Below are 26,992 nucleotides of genomic sequence, written 5' to 3' on the forward strand. Positions count from 1 at the left end.
CAGTGTCAATGGCCCTCATATGTGGGATCCGAACCGGGGCCCTCTGGCGTCCCAAGCCAGTTCTTAACCAACGCGCCACTCGGCCAGCCCAGATGCACAGATTTTTAGTTACATGAAATTTAAAATTTAATTCTGTGACACTTAACATACCATACAAATGTGTTGTATTGCTAAATTAGAATAGTTTATTCCTAAATATGGCTCACTTCAATGTGCAAATGATACCCTTATTTCATACATTTACCATTTGCTGTGACACAAACATTTTGAATACTTCCTAACAGCTAGTCTACCTCCAGTTTTTTCATGAGGTTTTACAAAAGCGAAAGAACTTGGAATCTGCCTTTGAGCCATTGAACAAGTGATTTCTTCCATCCTTAAGCATGACTCTAACATGTTCCCAAAATCTCAGTGTCAGAAGATTCATAATACCCTTGGAGGTGTGGAGGAAGACAGGGATTTGACTCATGGACTAAACTTGAAAAAATATTGTAACTGGGCAGTGGTTGCAAAAGGCCTTTCAGCAGTCACCGTTTTTTTTCAGCATTCATGGCTTTTCCAAGAAATATGTTTTCCAAAAAAATGTTAATAATAACTTTGGAACGCCCTGCATGTGAGGCCCAGAGCGTGGTTCCCGCCTTCGGTTGAGGCCGTCCGGGGATCGCGCTCTGCTTTTGGCCTTGCTTCTGTCAGCTGCATTAAACGAGTTACTTCAGTTTCCTTCAGCCAAAGTTGAGAACCCTTTTGTGAGGTTATGGTAATTAATACTCTCTGAGTACGAAAGCATTTATCATTTTGATCGTAGATCCTGAAGACTGTGATTAAAGAAAGTGTAGCTGTTAACAAGCTATATTGGAGAATTAAAATCAAACAGAAAGATATAAAAAGCGTCCTCGATTGAGTGGCTACCATGCCTGCACACAGGATGTGTAAACGGGGCACGCAGCATCTCAGCGGTCAGGGGTCCAGCTCCGTGGCGACCGAATTCTTGGTATCCTTGGAACTAGATTGAATTGGATGCCATATGAGATGGCAAGTAGGCAATTTATGTTTCTTATTGAAAAGATTTTTCTTATGCTCAAAGGACTGTTGTAAAAGAAAATTTAGTGGTGAGTTATATACATAGAGCTTTGTGATGTCAGGTGATCATTCTGTTGGTTTCCTTGTTTGTCAAGTGGCAATAGCAACAGAGTTGTTTGAGGGTTAAATGTGATAACATGGGTGACGTGCTTGCATCTAGTAAATGCTTTGTAGGTGTTAGCAATGATTGTAAATCGAATCTTATTCCTGGAAAGAATTGGCTAGTGATTATTTCCCACTGCGACCTTGTTATGCAGTGCTAGAAATCTCTTGGAAAGGAGGGCAGGAATCAAAGACAATGAGGGACGGGAGTGTTTAAGGATATGGGATTTTTCTAGTACAGTGACCCTCAAGGGAATAATAGGGCAGATAAAATTAATAAATAGAAGCTTTTCTCCAACTTCATGTGGCTTCCCTTGAGTGTCTTCTCCTAAAGGGATGTGCTCACCCTTTTGAGGTTCCCCACCACACTGATGGCTCAGACTGATGGTGAACTTCCCTGTCCCTGTAAGGGTTCTCCAGAAATACAGAATCAATAGAGAGATTGATTGATTGATTGATTGAGTCATTCATTATAAGGAATTGGCTCATGTGATTATAGAAACTGGTCAGTTCAAAATCTTGGGGGCCCAAGGAGAGCTGAGTTTCCAGTTCAAGGACTGTCAGACAGGAAGAGCCAGCATTGCAGATGAAGTCCGAGGCAGATGGCAGTGGGCTGGAGAAATCTCTTACTCAAAGGAGGGTCAGTCTTTTGTTCTGTTTGAGCCTTCAACTGAAGGAGGCCCATCCACATCCCGGAGGGCAATTTGCTTTACTCCATCCAGTTCAGCAATTTAAATGTTAATCTAATCCAAAAACATCCTCACAGGAATACCCAAAATAATGTTGGACCCGTTACATCTGGGCACCCCGCGGCCTAGCTGTGGTAATGCATGAAATTAGCCGTCATAACTGGGGTTGTGAAAAAGGGTGAGAAACAGTTAAAAAAATTTTTTTTGCATTTTGTGGACCTTCTCCAGCCCCCACCTACCATCCTTAAGTGTGTATAAACCACACACGCTTAAGGAAGTGCCTCAGTTTTCAGTCTGGAGCTAAATGTTGTTTCTTCTTCTCCAGACAAACCCCGGGGATGGAAGAGCCAGAAGGAGGTCGGATACTTAACACTAGACAGGACTCATGGCAGGTCAGGACCTCTTGACCAAACTGGGAAAGAGAAACAGACTTGTCAAAGGGGATAAGTAAACAAATGAATGGCACAGGAGCCAGGTACAAAAATGAGGACAGGAAAAATACTAGAAATGAAGCTACAATGTAGGTTTTTAAAACAGCTTTGTCTTTGTCAGAGGCGTTAGAGGAAGAGAAAGCAATGGGCAAGTAAGTCACATTTAGGCAATGATCATATTGTGGCCATTGATAAAAAGATGTTAGGAGAAAAGGAAACATGGTTTGCCTTAGAGTGGGGAAAGTTCAAAAGGAGAAAAAAACCCAAAACCAAATCCTGATCGAGTCGGGAACACTGACTCCATTTCCTGCTAAGCTGCTGGAGACAGAGCTTGGAGCGTCTTGGAACAAGTGGCAGTTCCCAGCCCCGGTTCCCCAGAGTCAGGGCGAGCCAGCAAGCCATTGGAACGCCACCTGGGAGGACCAGCGGACCTTGCTAGACTGAAAACCCACGCATGGGCTCTATTTTTAGGACTGGTGGAAGCCATTGTCTCCATGGCCTCAATGGCGATTAGAGAACAGTTAAATGCGGGGAGCTTGATGAAAAGATTTCCAGTTGGTGTCATATCAGCACTTCTGAAATTTTAGTCTGTGTATGGCTTGGACTTTGGGGTGTCCGTTTTATTCAGCGCTGATTTTCCTAAAAGCTGTACTGCACTGATGGGCTAAGAATTTGGCCACACCCTGTTATATAAAATATTCTGAGTAGAGAATAAACTTTATTATAGCTATAATTGCAATGATGTCCCGTTAGAATCTTTCTAATTTAGAGCCAAAGTAGAGAAAGGAAGACATGCATATAAAATGAACAACGTGAGCACAAAAGCAACACTTTGATTTTTAATTAACAAGCGTCTCATTTGTCTCTAAAATAAAATTGTTAGTAGTTTAAATGTTCTCACTTGAAATCAGAGATTATAAATAGGCATCCCATTTTCTAGAAACGCCTTTTCGGTGTTATCTTTTACCAGATGATTTGCTCTTTAGTGAAAATTTTACTTTTACATATTTTCAATTTTGTTGCTGTTAGGATTTTTTTTTTCTCTTCAATGATAGGAATAGTTAAAATGTATTTTAAGAAACATGAACTGTGATGAGTGGGACTATGAGAAAATCACTGTATATAATTGTTTAAAGCCCTGTTCTGTGTTTGAGGTTTTGAATTCAAATAATGCTGTATTTATTTTGAACTTCTCTTAGTTAACCTTGTAAGACAACTATGACTAGAACAAAGCGGCTGGCTGTCCACGCCTTTTAAATGTGGACCTCATGGCCAGAGCAGTTAAGCCTGGCAGAGGAGAGGTAAGGGAGACTTTATCTACTCTCCCTTCATGTAGCAGTTTGTGCCTCTTGTAATTAGGAGAAAAGCATCCAGAAGGTGCTTCGAAAATTACCACTTTCTTGTCTTTGTGTTGACACAAATCTGCAAGGAGCAGAAACTGGGGAGATAATTGTTTTGCTCAGCATCAGTAGCCAATCTTAAGAAAGAGGCAGATTACAAAAGAGTCATTCACTGGGAAGCTGCAAGTACAGTAATGCTTTCTTTATGCTTCCTTCTGAGCTTCAAGTCTCAGTGGCAAGCAGGGCTGTTGTGAACAGTTGTGCTAGTTGTGCACTGCTCAACCCTAGAAAATACCACTCACATGTTCATCTATGATTGCCTGCAAAGGATAGCCAAAGAAATCACTGCCAGAAGGAAGAGCTACTAGGACTGTGTCTGATTCTGAACAGATCCAGAGCAGAATGTAGCAAGCAAATCATTTCAGATTAAGGTAAATAGCAATATATGGGAAACTCATAAAACACAAGGGTCTAAATATAGTTTACTTTTGCTTTGCAGTGTTCTTATTTCTTGCAATTGAATGGAAGACATGTTTATGAGTAATCATATTGACTGTGTTTAGTGCTACTTTATTTATTTATTTTTTTTAGCTGAGCCATCCTGCCACCTGTTGGCAGCTCAGCAGCAGCTCAGCTCGGGCCGGGACTCAAACCGCTGTTGCTCAGAGCTCACACTCTTGAGCGAGCTCTTAACCAACTGAGCCACTTGGCCGGCCCAGTGCTACTTTAATATTACATTAAATACCTAGAGTTTGCTCTTCTAATAATAATAATGGATTCAGCAGTGTGTCTTTATTTCATAACCTTGAGATCTAGACCTCTGAATATTAATCTAAAATTTTGAAAAATATTAATATAGCTTTGCTTCAAAACTTTAAAAAAATAAGCAAGGTTAAAATAATATACTTTAAAACACATTTAATCTTTACCCTTATCTTTTAATAATTTATTGTTTGGGGGTAAAAGAAAAAGTTATATTTTGAGGATTGATTCTAACTTGACTTTTGAGATATTATTAAATGTTTCTGGACTTCAGTTTCGTCAGAAGAAAAATGAGTAAGAGATTGTCCGTGCTTACAATGTGTTAAATTCCATGAAAGTCAGTCGTTCTGAAAACATCCAGGTGAGCACCACCTGAAAGCAATATCACCATCTAGTGGTGATTACCTCATATTACAGCCACAACGGGTTTGTTTGTTTGTTATTGTTTTGTTTTGTTTTGTTTTAATTAGTTTCAGGTGTACAGAACAATATAATGTTTAGACATTTACACCCCTCACAAAGTGATAACCCCTCCCAAGTCTACTACCCATTTGACATCGTACATAGCTATTACAGTACCATTGACTATATTCCCTATGCTGTACTTTACATCCCGTGACTATATAAATATGTATTTAATTATAGTTGACATTCAGTATTATTTTACATTACTTTCAGGTGTACAGCACAGTGGTTAGGCATTTATATAATCTATGAAGTGATCTCAATAAGTCCAGTACCCCATCTGACACCCTACATAATCTTTACAATATGATTGATTATATTCCCCATACTGTATTTCACATCCTGTGACTGTTTTGTGACTACAAATTTGTACTTTCTAATTCCTTCACCCCCATCCCCCAACTGCCCTCCCATCTAGCAACCATCAGTTTTTTTCCTCTGCATTTATGAGTCTATTTCTGTTTTGTGTGCTCGTTTATTCTGTTCTTTAGATTCCACATATAAGTGAGATCATATGGCATTTGTCTTTCTCGGTCTGACTTATTTCAGTTAGTACAATGCCCTCTAGGTTCATCCATGTTGTTGCAAATGGTAAGATTTCATTATGTTTTATAGCAGAGTAATACTCCATTGTATAAATGTACCACAATTTCTTTATTCACTCGTATATTGATGGGCATTTTGGTTGCTTCCATATCTTGGCTATTGTGAATAGCGCTGCAGTAAACATAGGGGTGTATATATATTTTCGATTTAATACTTTGGATTTCTTTGGATAAATATGAGACAGTAGAATTGCTGAATCATAAGGTAGCTCTGTTTTTAATTTTTTAAGGAAACTCCATGCTCTTTTCCATAGTGGCTGCACCAATCTGCAGTTCCACCAACAGTGCACCAGGGTTCCCTATTCTCCACATCCTTGCCAATACTTGTTGTTTGTTGATTTATTGACGATACCCATTTTGACAGGAGTGAGGTCGTATCTCATTTTGGTTTTTATTTGCATTTCTCTGATGATTAGTGACATTGCTCATCTTTTCATATATCTGTTTATAGCCTCAACTTTTAGTGACAGATTTTCCTCCCAAGATTTTGTAGCCTAATAGCACAAATTTTCTATTTAGAATCATAGAATATGTAAACCAAAAAGGACCTTAGAGATCAACTAGTCCAGTCCCCTCATTTTACTAGAAATAGAAAAGTTAGATGAACTCCAGACTTTACATATATATAAATATGTGTATATATATATATATATATATATATATATGTATACATATAAATAAAGTTTTCCCCTTTATTTTTTGTATAGCTTGACTTTTTTTTTATTGAGGTGACAGTCACATAACGTAAAATGGAACATTTTTAAGTGAACGGTTAAGTGACATTTTAGCACACACTCTATTCTTAAGCACACACCTAGCCCCTATTTAAAAATGAATCTTAGTTAATGCAAAAAAAATCAAATAAGAGAAAACAAAATGTCTTCCTCGTATATTATACACATTTATTTATCTTCCTAATTGTTGCATTCTCAGATTGTCACTTCAGAGCAGTATTTCAAGAGCAGGCAAGGGAGAAATGAAGCGGTTTATCTGTCTTTGCAGATAGAGGAAATACGAAGTAGATCAGGTGAAAAAATTAACAGGTTGACCTTTCCCCCTACTTGCCTCTCTGTCTATTAATGATATTGTTGACTTTGTCTCTTATCAAATATTAGAGGTTAATCTCATTCCTGATTTCCTCTGAGATTGCCTGAATGTAAGACTTCATGAGATATTTCTGAAGTCCTGGATATTTACCAATGGGGAGAACCTTTTATGTCATTTTTAATAAAAAAATTCATAAGTTAACATTATTTTAAGTTTTTCGTGTGTAGCATAATTTAATACTCTTACAAGTATATAAATGTTGAATCCGGGTTTTAGAAAGCAAAGGGGAGCCCCCATGTTTTGGCACTCAGGCCCAGCAAGTCTGCCTCTTCAGTTGAGTCTGGCTAAATAAACAGCAGCCTGATGGGAAACGCTGGGAGTGACTGAACTTGGAAGTGGTGGGGGCCTTGATTAGTTTGTGGCCCATGAGTTTCCTTAGAGCATTAGCATTTACAGGAGTCCCGCAGAATGTGAACCCTGCCAATACTTCAGACTTCATTACTTCCCTGTTTTCAACAAGTACAATTTAATTGAACATTAAGCAATTTGATCTCTTTCACCTAATAAATCGAGCAAATTCAATAAACATAACTCCTGCTAATGATAGAGCTGACCCTGGTAGAGCTGAGCTCATCAGCATTCATATTTATTACTCTCCCTGGAATTTCAGTCACAATTGCTTATTGCTGAACCAAGTACTTACCTGATGCTTAAGGTCTAAGGGAGTGTATGTAATAACTTTCTTAGGGTTGCAGAAGGGCAGCTATGGAGTAGAAAGGACATGGTTTTGCAGATAGACCAATTTAGGTTCAAATCCTTCACCTAAACTAAGATTTGACACTATAAACCTTAATTTTCTTACTGAAAACAAAGGGAGCTAATTACAATTATTTTGTATGGTTGTTCTGAGACTTAAATGAAAAAGTATATGCAAAGTACACAGCCCCTGGCACATAGGGGCTTCATAGTACACATTGGCTCACATTACTTTTTTCAACTGTTCTTTAGCAAGAATCTAGAATAGCCACCGTTTGCACGGTACTTTTGTCTCCCTAATGCTTTCTTATCCATTATGCAGTAGTCCCCCCACACCCCCCAAGTGGATGCCTGAAAACACAGATAGTACTGGACCCTACATATATACTACATTTTTTCCTGTACATACATACCTAGGCTAAAGTTTAATTTATAAATTAGGCATAGTAAGAGATTAACAATAACTAATTAAATAGAACAATTATAACAATATACACTATAATAAAAGTTATGTGAACTTGGTCTCTCTCTTCCTCTCAAAATATCTTATTGTACTGTACTCACCTTTTCACATAAAGGGAGCACTTACGGCTTCTCTCTGGCGTATCTGAATTGCCAGCATCACTACTCTTGCAGTTTGGGGCCATTATTAAGTAAAATAAGGGGTACTTGAACTCAACACTGTAATACCATGACAGTCAATCTGATAACCCAGCCTAAGCGAGTAACGGGTGGGTAGTGTGTACAGCATGGATACACTGGACAAACAGATGATTCACATCCCAGGTGGGACCTCGCAAGATTCCATCACGCTACTCAAGAGTGGTGTGCAATTTAAAACTTATGAACTGTTTATTTCTAGAATTTTCATTTTAATAATTTCAGACCATGGTTCACCGCGGGCAACTGAAACCGTGGAAAGTGAAGAAACCGCAGATAAAGAAGGCCTACTGTATATGCCTGTGATTGTCTCGAGTTACCTTTCCTCCTCCTCTTCACCTGGTAGGCCTTCTTCCTGTAGACGCTCACCTCCAAGGTGAAGCCTTCTCAGCTCTTCCTGGTTAACTCTAGTCCTTACCTCTTCTGTGGTCCCAATAAGCTATTGCATGTGTCACCGTGTCCTGTCGCTATAGCCGCTTTCTCTCCCAAACCCCACCCTGCCTGTAATATTCTCAGCCTCTGGTTAAACAAGTGAATGAGTCAAGTCACCAAATGTAACAATGTCACATTAATGTCACTAAGACACAGCACCATCATCCTGTTCAATAGACAAAGCTTGAAAAAAAGTGTGTCCAGTCCAAGAAACTAGGAAGTGGAGAAATAGAACTAGAACCCAAGACAGTTGACTCCAGGTCCTTTTTGGTTTTGCAATGCCCAATTTTCTCTCACAACTCAGTAACTTTTAATATCAGGGAAGCAGGATTACTGCCTATTCACCAGGGAATGTGGGTAAGAGTGTATTCTCTGAGAAAGAGTCTAAGTGGAGAGATACCAATTCTACAGGGTATGTAGAATTGTTGTATGTAGAATGTAGCATTGCCAGTGGAATCCTCTCTTTCACATTCCTTTCTTTATCAGTATTGGCTAGAATGTTCTGTAAAGGTTCAACATTTTTCTAATTTCATAGATTTTGCTAATTTCAGTCCACAGAAAAATGCCTATTACACTTTACACTTGCTGGCCCAGCATGCACTGGAGTAAATAGTCATTCCCTTCTCCCTGTCTTCTTTCTCCATTTCCTGGTTTTGTGTGTGTGTGTGTGTTTTCCAAGCACCATCATCCATTAATATAACACATGGGAACCTGTAAGAAAAACACCTGGTCTAGAAATTTGAGCAAAACAGGACCCTTTTTTTTTTTTTTAACGCGTAAGAATTGGTCCTTGTTTCTCCTACGTTGGAAAATGGTGCAGTTCAAACTTTAGAGCACTCAGTTTTTAGCCCTGATGTGTAGAAAACGAAATGCAGCCTCTTAATGATTTCTAAAAGCAGCTGAATTTAATCTGGCTCAGGCAGAACTAAAACTTCACCTCCCAGTTTCCCCACATGCCAGAGTGGCATGGTGACATGTGACTGTCCAGACCAGCCCTGCAGATGTGTCTGTCATCAGGAATGGCGGTTTCCTGCCAGGATACAGTAATGTGCTTCCCACTGCCGCCGACAGCAGGGGCCCCAGACCCACTGGCTCCAGGGGGTAATTTTTAAACTTTTTTTTTTTTCAATTTAAAATTAAAATCAAAGCCCCATCTGTTACATGAATCTGCCATGCCAGGGAATTGAGTGTGATCGATGGCCTGGATCTTGTTTAGACCACTTAGTGACGGAGTCCCACACCATCCCCTGTGAGTCTTGCATAGCTTTGATCAAGAGCTTAGCATTTGTGCTTGGGGAGGTAGGGGTTGCAGTGGGGGCAGGGGCTTTGAGGTGTGAATGTTTCCATTTCCTATTCATTGCACATTCATATTTGGCCGGATCCTGGATGGAACCATTGTATGATGTCTCCGAAATGGTATTTGCCTCCCAAAGAACAAGCCCTGCTAAGCCAAGCTCCTTCAGGACCAAACCCCAGGCAACTAGGCGCTTAATCATTATTGACGTGCATAAGTCAGAGGTGTTTTGGAGTAGGAAAAAGACTCTAGGGACAGAATATATGTGTTCATCTCCACATGTTGAGCTGGATGAAGTGACAGCCAAGAGAATCTCATGGGCTCTCACGGGAAGTTGTGCAAATAGTTCAGGGATCTACTGGTGCGGGCTCCGTTCCCTCAGCCAGCCACAATTCAGTGTCTCTAAGCTGTACTGCCGCCATGACCCAGCCCGACAGATAACCAAGGCCAAGCACCTCCAAGCTCGAATGGGTTCTGGTGGTGGCTTGCGGTTTGCTCAGAGGCCCAGACGTGCTGGAAATGTGCATGTGCCCAGATCCTAAAGAGGACATCTTGCCTAAAATTCATTAGAAAAACCTTTGATATTCTAGAAATCATTAGAAAAATCTATGATATTCAAGTTGCTCCCCTGAACAACATATTTCTAATCAATTCAGGCAGATACTAAGAATTGTTGAACATCACTTTTTCCCAGATACTTTGAGTTCTGATGTTAAAGTGTGCTGTTGCTCATACTTAATCACCACTCGACCAATTAATTACATTTGCCAAGGCCGTCAATAAGTTTAAGCCTTATGTCTGAGACGAAGACTTTGTTCTCTGTGTACTGAGTTAGAGTTTTCTCCATGTATTAGAAAATTCCAAATAACCTTGCAACAATAGCTAAAGACATCTGGAGACTGTGCTTTAGTTGCCTCTAATTTACTGCACAGCCCTTTGCCCATTGACAACCACCTTTAAGTTTGGCTAACACTAAAATTTATATCAATCGTTCTGATACTGTTTTGAAAAACCTTCATTTATTTCCAGATGTTCGGTAGGGACTTAGTGATTTTACCTATGAGAAAAAGAATGTAACCTCCATTTTCTAGGTGCTTCGAAATTTATGAACAGTTCCATAACGTTACGTCATTTTTTATATGCCAGTAACACAGAGGTAGGCAAACAGGAATTATCCGCACGTAACAGATGTGGAAACTGAGGCTTGCCCCAAATGGCTAAGCTGGAAGGGAAGTGGTACAATCAGGACTTGAGCCTCAGCTCCTGCTTCTAATGCCCACAGTATTTCTATTACCCCATCCTCACTTCACCCTTGACCTTGGCCAAGAATGAGAGCAGATGTGCACGACAGGAGAGGAAGCGTGGTTGGATTAGGATAGACCCATCCATGCTCTCAGAAAGAAAATAACTCAAAATGCATGTGTGGTGATGATGGGACCATAGCACATCTTCAAATACAAAAGAGAGTACATTTAATGCAGAAATTATGTTTTGATACCTGCCCAAAGCGCTCTTGAACTTTGGAATGTTAACATGTTAGTGAAAGTAAAGCAGCAAAGAATAGTACATTCTAGAATTACAAGAGAGAAATGCATGGCTGGGGAAGAGAGGAGGGGAAAGAAGATATGGCAAGGCCCAGGGGTTCCACCCCCACCCCTGTCCTCTGCCCCCCTTCACCAGCCCATGTCAAGTCAGAAGCCTTCCTTAGGAACTCTTGGTAGTCTCTAAACACAGCTTGCAGTTTGCTTTCTTGATGCCTTTGGGTAAGCTCTTTTGAAAATCAACACAACGTATCTTTTCCTGTAAATTCTACTCATCTATTTAATTTCAGGTCAAGTGGCACCTTTTCAAGGAAGCTACTCATAAGCATTTCACAGGAACACAAGTCTGTTCCTCCTCTCACATTCAGACCCTTCCTTTTGCCGTACTAGATGGTGAGAGCTTGGAGGGTGGAGACCAACTCATTGCTTGGTGAAGGAGACATGGTCCAGGGCAGAGGTCAGCAAACTGCGGCTCGCGAGCCACATGCGGCTCTTTGGGTTAGTTCTGTCTCAAAAGTTTGCCGACCCCTGGAAGAGCCAGTCCTGCCCCTCACAATAATTTAAAAATTATTGGAGAGCCATAAATATATTTTTACAAATAAGGAAAAATTGAAAGTAATATTATAAATGAAACTATGATAGTTTTATTTTCAGTTTCAGTTTTACTTCAGAGCCACATGTACATACCCAAATTGCTGCATGTGGCTCGCGAGCCGCAGTTTGCTGACCCCTGGCGGCTCTTCCATCTCAAAAGTTTGCCGACCCCTGGTCTAGGGGAAGGGCATTGGCTGGAAGGTCAGACAGCCCTGGGACAGCCCGGACTCTTGTCAGTCAACAGCCCCAGGACCTCGAGTCTCAGTGAGGCTTCCCAGACACCCACATGTGGCAGAGAAGCAAGCATACTGAGTCATCTCTGGATGTAGTTTTACAAAATAAGAACATGAATTAATTTATTTTTATTATCTACTCTTGATCACAACTGTTGCTTGGATATAAAATATTGAACAAGTCTCCCTTTGAGATGTACAACAAATACATATAAAAAGTCATGAGAGAAAATGACCTCAGTTCTTGAAACTTGTAAACATCTCAGCAATCTTGCCCTCGCAGGGAAATCCTTAATTCTTTCTTAAACTTGAAGCAGAACTGTTAGCCATGTGTGTTCTCTTTGTTTGAAGTTGGTTTTGTTTGTTTGTTTGTTTTGAGTCAAGGATCTTTTTCCAGGTCCAGCTATGTCCTTAATGAAATTAATATTTCTCAAGAAACAGTTTCATGCCAAAGGTTGGGTTGTCTGGGTTTATGTGTTGTTCCTGAAGTGCTTCTGCATGAGGAGAATTTTAGGAAGGGACAACCATAATTCTACCCTATCCAGTGGTGCATGGTCTTTTCTGGCATTACACTTTCTTTGTGCAGTTCTAGGAGAGATTGTGTGTGTGTGTGTGTGTGTGTGTGTGTGTGTGTGTGTGTGTACACGCACTCACTTAATGCTTGCACACATACATGCACCTTTGACTGCTTTAAGTAGGGGGATGAAAGAAAGCCTTTGAGCGTTCACACTGGTGCCTGAGTGCTTTTCCTTAGTTTCGTATGTTGAAGAAGGAAACAAAATAGAGTACAACTCTCCCCATCTGTGGTCCAGGCAAGTGACTGTTGCCTTGTGTGACTGTCCTGAGAGTGTCCCTCCAGTCCTGGGGCCAGCTGACCTGCATTTCACAGCTGTTGACATTCAAGGAGCCCCAGAATTTCCACCATCTGCTAGGTGAATCCTCAGGGAGCATATTTCTATAAAATGTGCATGCAGAACATGAAGCCATCTCTCCTAAAGCTTTCGTCTGTAGACCTTCAAAATAACTCTGCTTCTAAATGCAAATGGAGGCCTGAGACCATGAAATGCGTGGAAAGCTCAGTCACCCCTAACAAATGGAGATCCAAGATCCCATGTGGGTCCTGTGAGGACTAAAGGAGAGTTTAGAAGTCACGAGGTCGTGGGGCTGACCCAGCTTGGAAGGGGAACGTGGCCTCAGGAAATGGTAACTGCAGATGAGTGTATCAGGGAGCAGAAGAGGTAAAGACAAGCATTGCTAAGGAGCTGCGATAGTTGTAGGAGATGCAGAATGTGATGTGTGCAAACTGCAGTTTCATATTGCCTTCAAATCCAGTGCTGCCACATACCAGCTGTCACTTAACTACTCTGTGCTTCTGTCCCCTCCTCTGTAAGACGGAGATGATAAGTACTTGTACATACAGTAGTGTGTGTGCTTTAGTGAGTTAATGTGTATTGAGTGCTTATAACAGTACCTGGCACTAAGCAAGCGTTATACGACTGTTAGCTATTAATTGTTACTGCTACCAGAACTACACAATGATGATGACGATGCTGAACATCTCCTTCATCATTACTAGAATACTATTCATAAGGACCAGCTCTTGAGTATCGAATTATAATAGTAGCTACTAAATTCAAATGGTACCTCATGGCATCCTCGGTTAGTGGTTGTCTCTATTTTGGATCGCCAGACCTACATGGTTTCCCTCTCTAGTGAGTGAAAAAATACCTGTCTGTAAGAATAACTACTTTATACCTTGAAAGTGTTTTGATGATAACACCCGATGGGTTCAGATAAAACCATTCTTCCAACAGGCCTGCAGCACTCTCAGATGGCTCATTTTTTCTAGTTCCGTACTCTCCTGGGATGCGTTCTACCAACAGTTCAGCGACTGTTTTTGGTCTTGAGTTTAGAATGTTACTTATGTTCTAAAGCATTCGTTGTGTGTGGACGTATTGAGCTCCCATGAAGAATCCTGAGATACATCCCAGGGCCAGTGGTGTGTGGGGGTTGGGCACGCGGTGGACAGACCCGGCAGGTTCTGGTGGCTCTGAGCTGGGAGTGGGGGCATCTAGGTGTGAGCAAACGTTGATGGTGTGTCACATTCCTCGTTTCCTCCTTAGATGACTATGCCCAGCTGTGTAACATCCCCATCACAGGACGCCGGCGGCCGTATGGGCGGGACGCCTTGGTTGACTTCAGTGAACAGTATGCTCCGGAAGCCGACCCCTACTTCATTCAGGACCGTAAGCAAAATGTTTCAGTTACTACAAAACTAAATTGAGTCCGTGGTTCTCAAAATGTCATCCCTGGAAACTCGTTGGAAGTGCAGATTTTCAGGCTGCACTCTAGACCAGCTGGGATGAGACCCAGTGGTCTGTTTTACTGGCCCTTGGAGGAATCCTTAGGTGTCTCAAGTTTGAAAGCCCTGGGATCGGATTATTAGAGTCACTGGTAGAGATGCTGTTATGTTCACTATCTTTAAAGTAAATTATTGTTATAATTTCCATAACAAAATATCACCTTTTTACCCATTTAATGGGTACATGGGTTTGAGGTCCAGGGTTTTCTTGAAGGCCTGGTTAGAATTGTAGTCTTTTTTCCTTACTAGGAAGTGAACAAAGGTTAACCGTACCAAGTTGATTTTTACAAGTACTTTAGAGTGAAAAGTAAAAAAAAAAAAATGCTCTGTCAGAAATTAATTTTTAGAATCCACTAGTGAGGGGCTTTATTGTGTGTGCCAGCTTTTCCTGGATTTGCAAGCAGAGTTTTCTTGTGGAGGTGGAGTGTGCATGTCATTTAGAAAGTAAATAACTGTGTGATGGTGTACAGCCAAGCAGCCTGGATGAGGAAGCCACGCAAGCTAAATGCTTCTGTGGGGGAAACTAGAGCCTTCATCACATATAGACTGATTATTTTAAGTCTGAAAAACAGGACCGTACAAAATGAAATATTAGTAGATAATAGGTTGTATTCCTTCAAGAACCGAAATAGGGAAACACAGATCCCAGCTGCCTCGTCCACATTACTTATAAAGGGCCCCCCCATCATAGCACAAAGTCCTCTGCACCAGATTTTCAAGACACGGAATCCCTGTGGACCAGGGAGTCAAGGTGAGGACTTCAGAGATGCGGCTGAATTACAAACTACAATGAAGTTTTTTCCTTTCTTGGGCCCCGACACCTGTGCACTGACACACTAGCCATGACCTAGAACCCGAGGAGCAATGCCAGCTTTGTGGTTGCCTTTGGATCTACTTCAATTCTGAGTGAAAAAGTTTTATCTTCCTTCCCTCTCCTTTTCACCTTTCCCTCCCTTACTGTCTTCTTCCCTCCCTTTCTTCCTTTGGTTTTTTTGAAGGGTGCAGTATATTGCTCACCCAGCAGAACTAAGATGCTTTACAACTTACATGAAAACAGCATTCCGTTCATTCAGCTTGGCTGATTGACACATACACCATGTGACCCCACACCCAGGTCTAGAGCATGCCAGCATCCAGAGGCCCCGCTGGCCTTGCCCAGGCCCCCATCCCAGGGGAACCACTGTCCTGACTTCTAACCCCTCAGATTATTTCTTGTAATCAACAAGGCGTGGCCATGCACAACTTCAGGAAATGTGCCTAAATGTACTGACAGCTGTAAGACTGTGCACTCATGATTTCTACACTTCTCTGTGAATATGTTATACATCGACAAATATGTACCTGGAAAAAGGAGAGAGACAAAGGAAAAGAAAGGAAGAAATATTAATGTTGAAAGAAATCCAAAATACCAGGTTAAGTCTGTATGCCACTCTGACACGGCCCCATAGCTTATGTCTGCAGCCTCTATCACAGTATAGTTTAGATTCCAGGAATTTTAATGATGAAATGTTCTGGCTTATACCTTTTTTTTTTTTTTTAATGCTGACATTGCCTTACACCTTTTTTTTTAATTCATTACAAATGTTAAGAAAGAAAAATGTTGGTGTCACATCAGTTTCCTAGTTGGCAACATAGGAAGTTGAGATGCAGTTCCAACCTCCAGCTTTGACTCTGTAATGGCCTTTACACTTCATACAAGTTACAAGCAATAGCCCCTCCTTCCCAACCAGCAGCAAGAGCCTTATGGCCCTGCCAATGAGACGATCGTATCGGGTAGACAGGAACATAGAGGGGAGGCTAAGTTTTCTAATCACCTTTATGATCCACCATCTCTTGCTTTCTGGTTGTTGAAGAATGTTGAGCTGATAGCTGGTGGTACCTTCAGTTAAGGAAGTAGTTATAAAACTAGAATCTCCTAGAGCAGAGATCAACTTTTTCTCATAAAGGACCAGATGATAAATTTTTTTAGACTTTGCAACCATACTGTATCTGTTGCAGTTCCCGAGTCTGCTGTGGTCTCATGAAAACAGCCATAGACAATGCATGAGCGAATGGCAGTGGCTGTGCTCCAACAGAACTTTTATTTACAAAAATAAGGCAGCAGGCCAGGTTTGGAGCAGGGGCTGCCCTGTGCTGACCCATTCTTAGAGTCCTGTATATTTTGGGGAGTCTCCTTGATGTCTGTGTAGGAATTTCAAATTGAATGTCATGTTTTAATTTCTGTAATAAAAAAGAATTTTACTACTAGTCACGAAGTCGAAATCATTTTGCTGTGACACCTGGAATTTGAAAATATTTTCATAGATGAAGACTTTATTTTCTTAAGTCAGTATTTTTCAAACTGGCTGTTGGGATCTGCTGACATAGTCTTGATGAGCTTTAATATTTTTTCTCCCTTAAAATTTTTAAAACGACCTGTCCTGGGTGTACTACTGAAATTTTTAAATCCCTGAGTTAGACCTTACAGCAATGATATTTTGCTGCCCCCTGCAGTTCCACTGGAGAATTACTTCAAAGGCTAGAGAACGTTCTGGCCACATTTTTATTATTTTTTTAATTTTATTTTTTTTAAGCCCATACGTGGTGAGATTCAGAAAGAAGGTGGAAGAGGGATGAGAGGCCACATCAACAGCGTGTTTGGGTCACTGTGGCTTTATATTTACAAGTTTCTTCTCTCGAAAGAAAGCTGAACACTCTTGATGCCTGGTTAAATTGTTTCTATAATACTAAACTAGAGCTCTGAATCAGTTTGAAGATATCTAAACTATACAAAGCGCCAAACAAGAGCTTCTTTGTTTCCATACAAAAAGACTTTTGGTTTTCTAAACACAAGTATGATGTACTTTTCTCATTTATCAGGATGTTTTGAGTCCCTTTTACTGCCTTTATCCTTTGATCCCCCAAGAGCCCTTTTGTCAGGCTCAGTCGAAAGCCAGAGCAAACAAACAGACTTGACAGAGCAGGGCCGGAGGTCTTTCCACTCTCCTGGGAACTGCAAGGGGGAAAAAGCACTGCCTCAGGCTCTCCTGGGTCTTCTGAGCAAATGTCTCCTGAACTCTGATAAATTCACTGTTGGTTCCATCCTGAAAGATGTTCCGACATTTGGAATTTTAGATAAAAATTTTAGAAACTAAAGGCAAAAAAACATATTTGCTTTATCATTTTAAGTGACTTTAATCTAGAACATCAGAATTCAAGCTATGGGGCTAATCTGTACAACATATGTAAAGTTTTAATACCTGTGTAATGCTTCATATTGTGCTGCGGATATACTTGGTATTAACTTCAATTTCAGTGCTAACTTGAAGGGGTCTGAAGTGCATCCATCTGATGCACCATAAGCTTAATAATCATATAGTTGTATAAAATGGTATAAGAGGGTGAAATTTTCTCACTTGGCTTCTTCCCTTTCCTTTCCAGGTTTTTTAAATAGCTTTGAGGAGTTGCAGGCTGAGGAATGTGGCATCCTCAACGGATGTGAAAACGGCCGCTGTGTGAGGGTGCAGGAAGGTTACACCTGCGACTGCTTTGATGGGTATCACTTGGATATGGCAAAGATGACCTGTGTTGGTAAGAATTACTTGTGTCTTATGGGAAATATGTCTTTCCCTGAGATGCCCTGGGGTCAGATCTCATACAATCGAGTCCATTTAAGGCAGATTTGCAGTTTCAGTTTGACAAGATGAGGAAAGTTCTAAAGATGGATGGTGGTGATGTGATGGTTGCACAACAAGGTGAATGTACTTAATGTCACTGGACTAGCCACATAAACGTAGTTAAAATGGTCAAATTTATGTTCTGTATACTGTATCACAAGTTTTTAAAAAGATAGAGCTGATATCTCATTTAAGAATTCACACAATGGTACATATAGAGGAAAGGCCAGAATGTTCCAGGCAATTACTTTGACTCTTTTAAATTTCGTTTTTTGACTACGCGACAAGCAGTGTTTTCCCTGAATACCTGACACAAGCGTAAGGGAATATAGATGCCTAATAACAATGCAACTTCCATGGTAATCATTTCAGAAAAAGTTCCTCCTAAAACTCTCTCTCGGGGCCTTCCCTCTTATTTTTAAAAAACAGTAACTGTACATTTATTCTTCTCTGTGTGATCATGGAATGATCCTCCAGGTTGTCGTCCAGGGCTTGTTGGCCTCTATACGAAAAAGCCCTTAACTGAAAGTGGGTTTTTTTCCTATTTTTTGTGGCTCTTCTCTCTCCGGGAGCAGTCCCTTTCCCCATTTCAGCTTTGTTAGTCTCAATCTGTGGTCTGTCTGGAAAATAGGTAACCTGAGTTATTACAGGTGTTTCAAGTGCATACGAGTCTTTCTTTCCTGTGGAAACAAACCTGAGACGGTAACTGAAAGCTTAAGAGGGGCTGATCAGAGGGTTCTCTCCTCACTGGTTTGGTTCTTAACTGTATTTCTCTTGACAAACCTAACCGTTCTCCTATACCTGTGGAAAGGAATGTAGAAGGAGAATAGTCCTTCCAACTTTCTTGAGGTTTGACTGTAAAATGTCAGGCCGACAAATTATTCCCATTGTGTTAAATAATAGGGAAAGAAATTCTAGAACCTCTCTGATTGTCTACCTTTGTAAGATATAGAGCAGCGGTTCTCAACCTGTGGGTCGCGACCCCTTTGGGGGTCGAACGACCCTTTCACAGGGGTCGCCTAAGACCATCGGAAAACAAAAAGATATTTACATTACAATTCATAACAGTAGCAAAATTACAGTTATAGAGTAGCAACGAAAATAATTTTATGGTTGGGGGTCACCACAACATGAGGAACTGTATTAAGGGGTCGCGGCATTAGGAAGGTTGAGAACCGCTGATCTAGAAAGTCTTACTTACCTTGCATGTGATTGAAACAGACATTAATGGGAAAGATTGTACAGTTTCCTTGGGGGAGAGCTGACAACAGCTAGGCTGTGTTCCGGCCAGATGCCATGGTGCCTCAGGTAAGGTGTGGGTTCCCTTTCCTCACAGAATATATAAATGCTTGTTTACCTGCGTGCTTTGGCTTATTGCAGATGTAAACGAATGTGATGAGCTGAACAACCGGATGTCTCTTTGCAAGAACGCCAAGTGCATCAACACGGAAGGTTCCTACAAGTGCTTGTGTCTGCCAGGTTATGTACCTTCTGACAAGCCAAACTACTGCACCCCGTTGAATACTGCCTTGAATTTAGAAAAAGACAGCGACCTGGAGTAAAAGAGAATCCACATAACCTAAGCCCATATCCTCTGCACTGTGTAAAGGAAAAGAGAGAAATGTATTATACTTGAGACATTGCACCTAACCCGGAATGTTGGAAATACGGAAACATCGTGGAGTTGCATATCCTCGGAAGAGAACGAAAGGAGTCAGTGGGAGCCTGACTGGTGTGACAGACCAAATGGACATTTCTCTGAAAAACCAGTATATATAGTCTGTTCATATGTAAAATTCAGCAGAAAAGAGGCAGAACAGTGCTGTTATTTTAAACTATTGCTTGATTAAATTTGGCATTTAAATAGTGGTGGAAATATTTTATATAATTTTCATTTTTTGGTTGTGCAGTTCCTTGGCTACTGTTTTTCTTCAGATTTTTTTTTTTAATCTCAAGTGCACAAGTCTTTGATAAAATATTGTTTAACTGTATTGTAAGTATTGTTACACAGGGTTATGCTATTCCTGGTCTGGAACATTTTAAAAATCCAACTTGTCTGTCCTGTGGAGCAGGCAGTGATTTTGCTTCCAAACTTTTATACACATTTGGAGAAAAGTACTTTATATTTACAGTGTATTGTCAGATTTTAATGTCCATTCTTAGCCAAGCTGCTAGTAGGTGTCAGTTGAATCTCTTTCCTACATTGAAATGAAAGAACCAGTGAAATTATGTTAGTATTGTAATGTATAAAGTAAACCCAGCAAAATTTTTTGAAAACTTGATGGTCCCAATATATTTACCATTGTATGTTAAAACAAGGTCACCATTTTTTTTAGAAAATTTTTCTACCTGACTTCCAAACTGTATTTGGCCGTTTATCTCCCTGAACCACAGAGTTGAGCCATGTTTGATGTGACTTTAAGTCTGTAACTTCATTCCATGTCACTTTTCTCTTTCTTACCCCTCCACCCCACATTGCTCCCCCAAAACTCCACCAGCACGTCCCCATGATTGGGTCTTTGTAGACGTATCTACCTACACTGCTATTTTTCTCCCCACTTCCCCGCATCCCTTTGCTCACCGGACTGACCCCTTTTCATCCTTCAGGTATGTTGTCACTTTAGGGAAGCCTTCCCACACTAGGTAGGTTTTACATTTTCCTTGCATACTGGACTTTTCCATTATAGCATTTGTAATAGTTATTAATGTCTGTCTGCCCATTAGAACGCATGTTTCATGAGGACTGTGTCTGTCTAATTCATTTTTGTATTCAACCCCACTTTCATTCCCACCCCACCCCCATTTATTACAATCCTGTGTACATGGTAGGTACTCAATAAACATTTGGTGAATAAAAAAAATTCTACCTGACAGTAATTGTCAATGAGTACATGTGTACAAGTTGCATCTCCCCCCACCTTTATTTTTACCAGTGGTTCTCTGTTAATGTAGAGTCTTTTGCAGGCTCATTATTAAATTTGTTAGATACTGTAAAGGACTGATTTGTGTCCGCTCAAAATTCATATGTTGAAGACCTAATCCCACACTGCCTCCGAATGTGACTATATTTGGAGAGAGGGTCTTTAAAGGGGTAATTAAGGTTAAATGGGGTCATTGGTGGTGAGCCCTAATCCAATATGATTGGTGTCCTTATAAGAAGAGATTAGGACACAGACACATAGAGGAAAGACCATGTTGAAGACACAGGGAGAAGACGACCATCTACAAGCCAAGGTGAGAGGCTTCAGAAGAAATCAACCCTGCCAACACCTTGATCTTGAACTTCTAACCTCCAGAACTGTAAGAAAATAAATTTGTTGTTTAAGTCACCCAATATGTAATACTTGGTTATGGCAGCCCTAGCAAACTAACATAGGTACTTATCTCAGGAAGAATGAATAGTAACTTTCAAAGTTCCACATCCACAGTCATGCAGTTGTTTTATAACTTAAACTGAATTCCAGAGTCCATTTTTGACTTCATAAAGGCATCTGATTAAAAACCAAACAAGCAAACAAAAAACTATGTATGTATAGGCACACCCAGCAGAAGATCTTCAAGTTGAACATTTTCCTGAAAGAGGTTTTTGGGTTTTCACACCTGCAATAGACAGAATAATGGCCCATCAAAGACATTCATGTCCTATGAATATGTTACTGTGTGTGGCAAGTGGGAGTCACGGTTACAAATAGAATGACGGTTGCTAATGAGCTACACATTAAATTTGTGGTCGTTTATTGCAGCAGCAATAGAAAGCTAAAATAATACCCAAGTGTCATAAAACGTACCTATCTCACGCACAACATTTTTTCAACTAATGTTTGTACTTAGGAGAAACTTATAGCCTCAAAATACTGTGTTGGCAAAGTCTTGAGTAACATTCCAAAACATAAGAGTTGGAGGTACACAGATGTTTGAAAAGCATAACGATTCTTAACAAAGTGGATGAAAACCGAGATATCGCTGGCACTGAGATTGGGCCCACTGTGTCATAATCAGTGTGACCAGACACCAGCTCACATACTTACCTGAATGCAGTTCCACGGTGCTTTCAATGTCTGTGTAGCCTATATTTTTACTTAGTGGTGTGTGAGTCTCCCCAATACCAAAAAAATTGAGCAAGTGTCAAAAACAGTGAAAATCTATGTGAGTGCATGAGTGAGAAGAGCAGTAAGAATGGAAGAGAAGATATTCCTGCACACAAAGCAACTTTGTGAAACCTCATTGATGATCAGAAAGAGATGTTTTAAGCATCTTACAGTCCAATGTGGTTTTACTGTGTTTCAGTTGTATTTTTAGGAAATTGGTTGGGGGACTTTGGTTGAGGTGTATCATAAATTCTGTTAGCATTTTCCCACAGAACATTTAATTTTTACAGGTTACTAACATTAAGCAGGAGATGTCTGCATATATATAATGATAATACATAGCTTTTAAGTACAACTGCTTACATTTTTGCAATAAGTTTCATTGCATAAATTTTGCTTCATAGCCCTGGAAAAAAACATTTTGTTTCTGTAATATGATTCTTTTAGTTCTTTTCAGTAGTTACTGCTATTTTACTTTCAATGCCCAGTTGTCCTCCAAAATGCGGGTTTGGGATTCTGTGGCAGTGGTCCTAATTCATTGGCCATGGAGAGACACGCTCCTGTTATAGGCATTCTAGTCATTCATTATAATATATATATATATATATATATATATATATATATATATATATATATATATATATATATATATAAAATCCATTATGCTAACACGTGTATTGTCCAGCTGCCTAAGAATCAGGTCTGTCTCTGTCCATCCACAGAATAGGTCTCCGTACCGTAAAATACCAAAAACGAATAACATTCTATTCTTTTGTCATTAAAATCAAACGTTACTCCAAAAACATTAGACGTGGCTGTCTGATTTAAGCCTATGAAGTTTGATGTAATAATCTTTTTTTTTAATTGAAGTTTATTGGGGTGACAATTATTAGCAAAGTTACATAGATTTAAGGTATACAATTCTGTAATACAATACATCATCTATATATCACATTGTGTGTTCACCACCCAGAGTCAGTTCTCCTTCCATCACCATCTATTTGATCCCCTTTACCCTCTTCTACCACCCTCCTCCCCTATTACCCTCTGGTAACCACTATTGATGTAAAAATCTTGAAATCTGCCATGTTAGCTGAAATCAGCAAATCCAGCAAACCAAACCCTTATTAAATAGATCAGAGTTGTTTTGCACAATTTCATTTATATTTCCCTTTAAAAATGTTTATAGATTCTAAAGAACATCAAAATTTAGCTTCAGTATTCTGACACACAAAGGACTTTCTTACTCTAAAATGTACTTGAGTTCTCCTGGTAAATATTAATGTCCCAATATTGGCAGAAATGACAAATCTGATATGCTTAAGAAATGAGATTCATGAACATTTCATTTGGGTCAACAGTTCCTAGGGATGTCAATACTACATGTCCCTGCTTGTGGGGACAAACTATAATTTTGAATTTAGGAATTGTTCTAATAACTTGGAACATTAAAACACTGTGATTCTAATACTCTCTTCAGCTTTCAAATAAGAATGTTTTGACTCTGTACTACAGCATCTATGACTTACTGCTCAAATCTTGAGGAAGAAGAAGAAACTAAAAATAGCTGTCACAGATCAATAGCGAAGTGATGAGTAATCACAATTACAAGAAAAAAGGTATGAGGGAAGGTATCTGCAGAGTACAGGAATAAATCACAATCCAATAAGACATTAGATACTGCTCAGTGAAAAGAGCTCCTTGATTTAAGATGAAACATTGATAATCACAGGAATGTGAGAGTCCCCTAACCAGCTTTCACCTGTCTTTGAGAGTGGATGATGGCCCTCCCTGGTGGGCAGAAACTCACCTCCTGTGGGACATGACTGCTTCCCTCACCCTTCGCTGCCTCCTCTTCATTACTGTTCTAGACCGGTGTCTTGTCCAATAGAACGCTCTGTGGTGATGGCAAGGTTCTATATGTGAGCTGTCCAGTGTGACAGCTTATTTGTACCAGGCATTGTGCTTGACCCTGGGACTAGAGATGAATAACTTGTAGTGTTTGACCCACAGCTAGTTCAGAAGACAGATATAAACCCAACGAATCGTACATCAGCGAGGTAAGTAATCCTGTGGAAGCTGGAACTCAATGTTGTGAGAACAAGGAGGAACCAGTTGATCCTGGCTTGGGGGGTTGGGGCAGGGGGAGATAGAATGGGGGTGGGGTAAAAGCCCTAGGGAGCAGATGAAATCATTGGACTTGCATGGGTCTTAAACTTCCCTAGGAAAAAGAAAAGAAAGCAATAACAGCCACTTCACCTGTCCCTTGCTATTTGTTACAGAAAGTGCATCTGGTCTTACACAGAGAGCACTGGACATGGCATCTTAGAACACCTACCTGGGCCCAAGTTCCTGGCTCTTCCACAGCCTACTTTAAGACCTCGAAAGTCTCTGTATATCTCTTGTACCAGAGTTCTCGTCAGTCAAGTGAACTCTAAGGTCCCTGCTATGTCAAAAATTGTCTAATTATTTGATTTCCCTTCTCTCAAACTGTTTTCTCTTTCCCAGCCAGATTTCTTAGTCTTGTTAACTATGATCACATAAATGATTCATTGCTTTAGAATGGCTTAACAAAGCCATTAGGGAGCATAGCCAATCTCTGGAAAAATTTCTGCAAAGCAGGGTGTTTCTATGTTCCATAGATGCGTAAGGGTAGGTGGCAACTTCTCCAACAATACATGGGCATTCTGCAAAGTAGAGCTTCAACATTTTGCAAGACTTGACATGAAAAAGATAATTAGATTCTAAATCTACTGGCCTCATGACAAGAAATTTCAACTTTGCATTTGCCAATGTGAAAAAGGAAGAGTTTCTTTAAAAACAATTTTCAATGTCTTAAGTTTCTGAATGATTTTTAGAAGATTTAAAAGTTCAGCCACCTATTTGTGCAAATTTTTCACTGATGGTGACTGTGAAGCATCTTAGAGATGAAATCAAAAGTCATGATCAGGAGGGGTGCCCGGTTAGCTCAGGTGGTTAGAGCGCAAGCTCATGGCGCCAGGGTTGCCGGTTCGATTCCCACATGGGCCAGTGAGCTGTACCCTCCACAACTAGATTGAGGACAACTGCTTGACTTGGAGTTGATGGGTCTTGGAAAAACACACTGTTCCCCAATAAAATTTCTTTAAAAAAAAAAAGTCATGATCAGGAACTGCAAGTGGTCATTTAAAAGAAAATACTTTAAAAAGTTTATGGCTACAAACTCAAGTTTCTCAATAAAACTTAAAAACATTCTGTGAGGAAGGGTCAGAAAAATTCTTCCATGTTTAATATTATACCTACTATATATTTTATTTTTCTTAAAATGATTATATAATGTAAAGAAGTTTTAACTAATTATTTTTCCATCAAGTTCTACTCAGAGGCCTCAAATTCCCTACCTTTTACCCCAGTGTGTCAAATATCCTGTGAAACAGGCTTTTTGCCATCATGTGAAAAACACTGGGAAGCGTTATTTCAGGAATCTACCTGTGGGTGGAATCAATCATTTTATTTAATAGTTACGTCTCCCCCACTGAACTGTAGAAACAGTCTGTCACAGATCAAGTTTCCACCTGTGCGTGGATCTATTTCTGTGCTCTCTGTTCCCTTCCAGCATTTTTGGTCTGTCTCTGCATCAATACCATACTGCTTTCATTATTATAGCCTTTCATTAAGCCTTCATTTGTGGTAAGGTAAATTTCTCACCCCCTTTCTTTTTTTAGGGGTAAGTTCACCCTTTGATTTAAAAAAATAATAATAGACTTTATTTTTGAGCAGTTTTATATTTATTGAAACATCGAAGGAAAGGACAAAGCCCCCATTTACCCTGCCGCCCACTCCTGCCCCTCGTTTTCGCTATTAAAGACCTTGCATTCATGTGGTACATTTGTGCCAACGGATGAGCCACTATTACTATGTTGTTATTAACTACTGTAGTTTCCATTAGGGTTCACCCTTTTTGTGTTATGCATTCTGTGGATTTTAACAGATGTATGACAGGTATCCCCCATTACAATATCATACAGAACTTTCACTACCTTCAAAATCCCTGTGCTCCACGTATTCATCCACTGCTCTCTTTTGCTGTCTCCATAGCTTTGCCTTTTCCAGAATGGAATCCATTCACCTATTAAAGGACACCATGGTTGCTTCCAACTTCTGGCAATTACGGATTAAGTAGCTATGCATGTGCAGGTTTTGGGGTAGACATAGGTTTTTAACTCATTTGGGTCCATACTAAGGAGTGCAATTGCTGGATCATACAGTAAGAACATGTTGAGTTTGGTAAGAAACTGCCAAACTGCCTTCCAAAATGGCTGACCTATTTTGCATTCCCAGTAACAATGAATGAGAGTTCCTGTTGCTCCACTGCCTTGCCCGAATTTGATGCGTCTCTGGTTTGGATTTTCAACATTCGAATAGATGCGATTTCATTGTTTTAATTTGCAGTTCTCTAATGACTGGTGATGTTGAACATCTTTTCACATGCTTATTTGCCTTCTGTATATCTTCTTTAGTGAGTTATCTGTTTAGATATTTTGTCTATTATTTTAATTGGGTTGTTTTCTTATTGTTGATTTTTAAGATTCTTTGTATATTTTGGATGCCAGTCTTTTATCAGATAATATGTTTACAAAGATTTTTCTCCCAGTCTGTGGCTTGTGTTTTGTTCTCTTAAACCCTTTGCTTTTATATATACATTTTAGAATCAGCTTGTCAAAGTAAAAACAAACAAGAAACAAAACAAAACCCAAAAACACCATGTTGCGATTTGATTAGGGTTAGATTGATTCTATAGATCAGTGTGGGGAGAAATAACATCTTTACAATATTGAGTCTTTCTGGTTCATTATATTTATTTAGGTTTTCTTTA

General features: G+C 40.0%; 1 protein-coding gene across 1 annotated transcript in view; it reads left to right on the forward strand.

Annotated features, from left to right (window-relative positions):
* Positions 1 to 20,329, forward strand: part of LTBP1 (latent transforming growth factor beta binding protein 1) — a 371,909-nt gene extending 351,580 nt beyond the window's left edge. Inside the window, exons 30-32 of the mRNA XM_019653802.1 lie at positions 14,155 to 14,277; positions 17,814 to 17,963; positions 19,430 to 20,329. Coding sequence (XP_019509347.1) covers positions 14,155 to 14,277; positions 17,814 to 17,963; positions 19,430 to 19,611 — 455 coding nt within the window. The 3' untranslated portion in view covers positions 19,612 to 20,329. The remainder of the gene's footprint in view (positions 1 to 14,154; positions 14,278 to 17,813; positions 17,964 to 19,429) is intronic.
* The last annotated feature ends 6,663 nt before the right edge of the window (positions 20,330 to 26,992 follow it).

The sequence above is a fragment of the Hipposideros armiger genome, unplaced genomic scaffold (assembly GCF_001890085.2).
Source record: "Hipposideros armiger isolate ML-2016 unplaced genomic scaffold, ASM189008v1 scaffold_207, whole genome shotgun sequence".
Classification (NCBI taxonomy): Eukaryota; Metazoa; Chordata; class Mammalia; order Chiroptera; family Hipposideridae; genus Hipposideros; species Hipposideros armiger.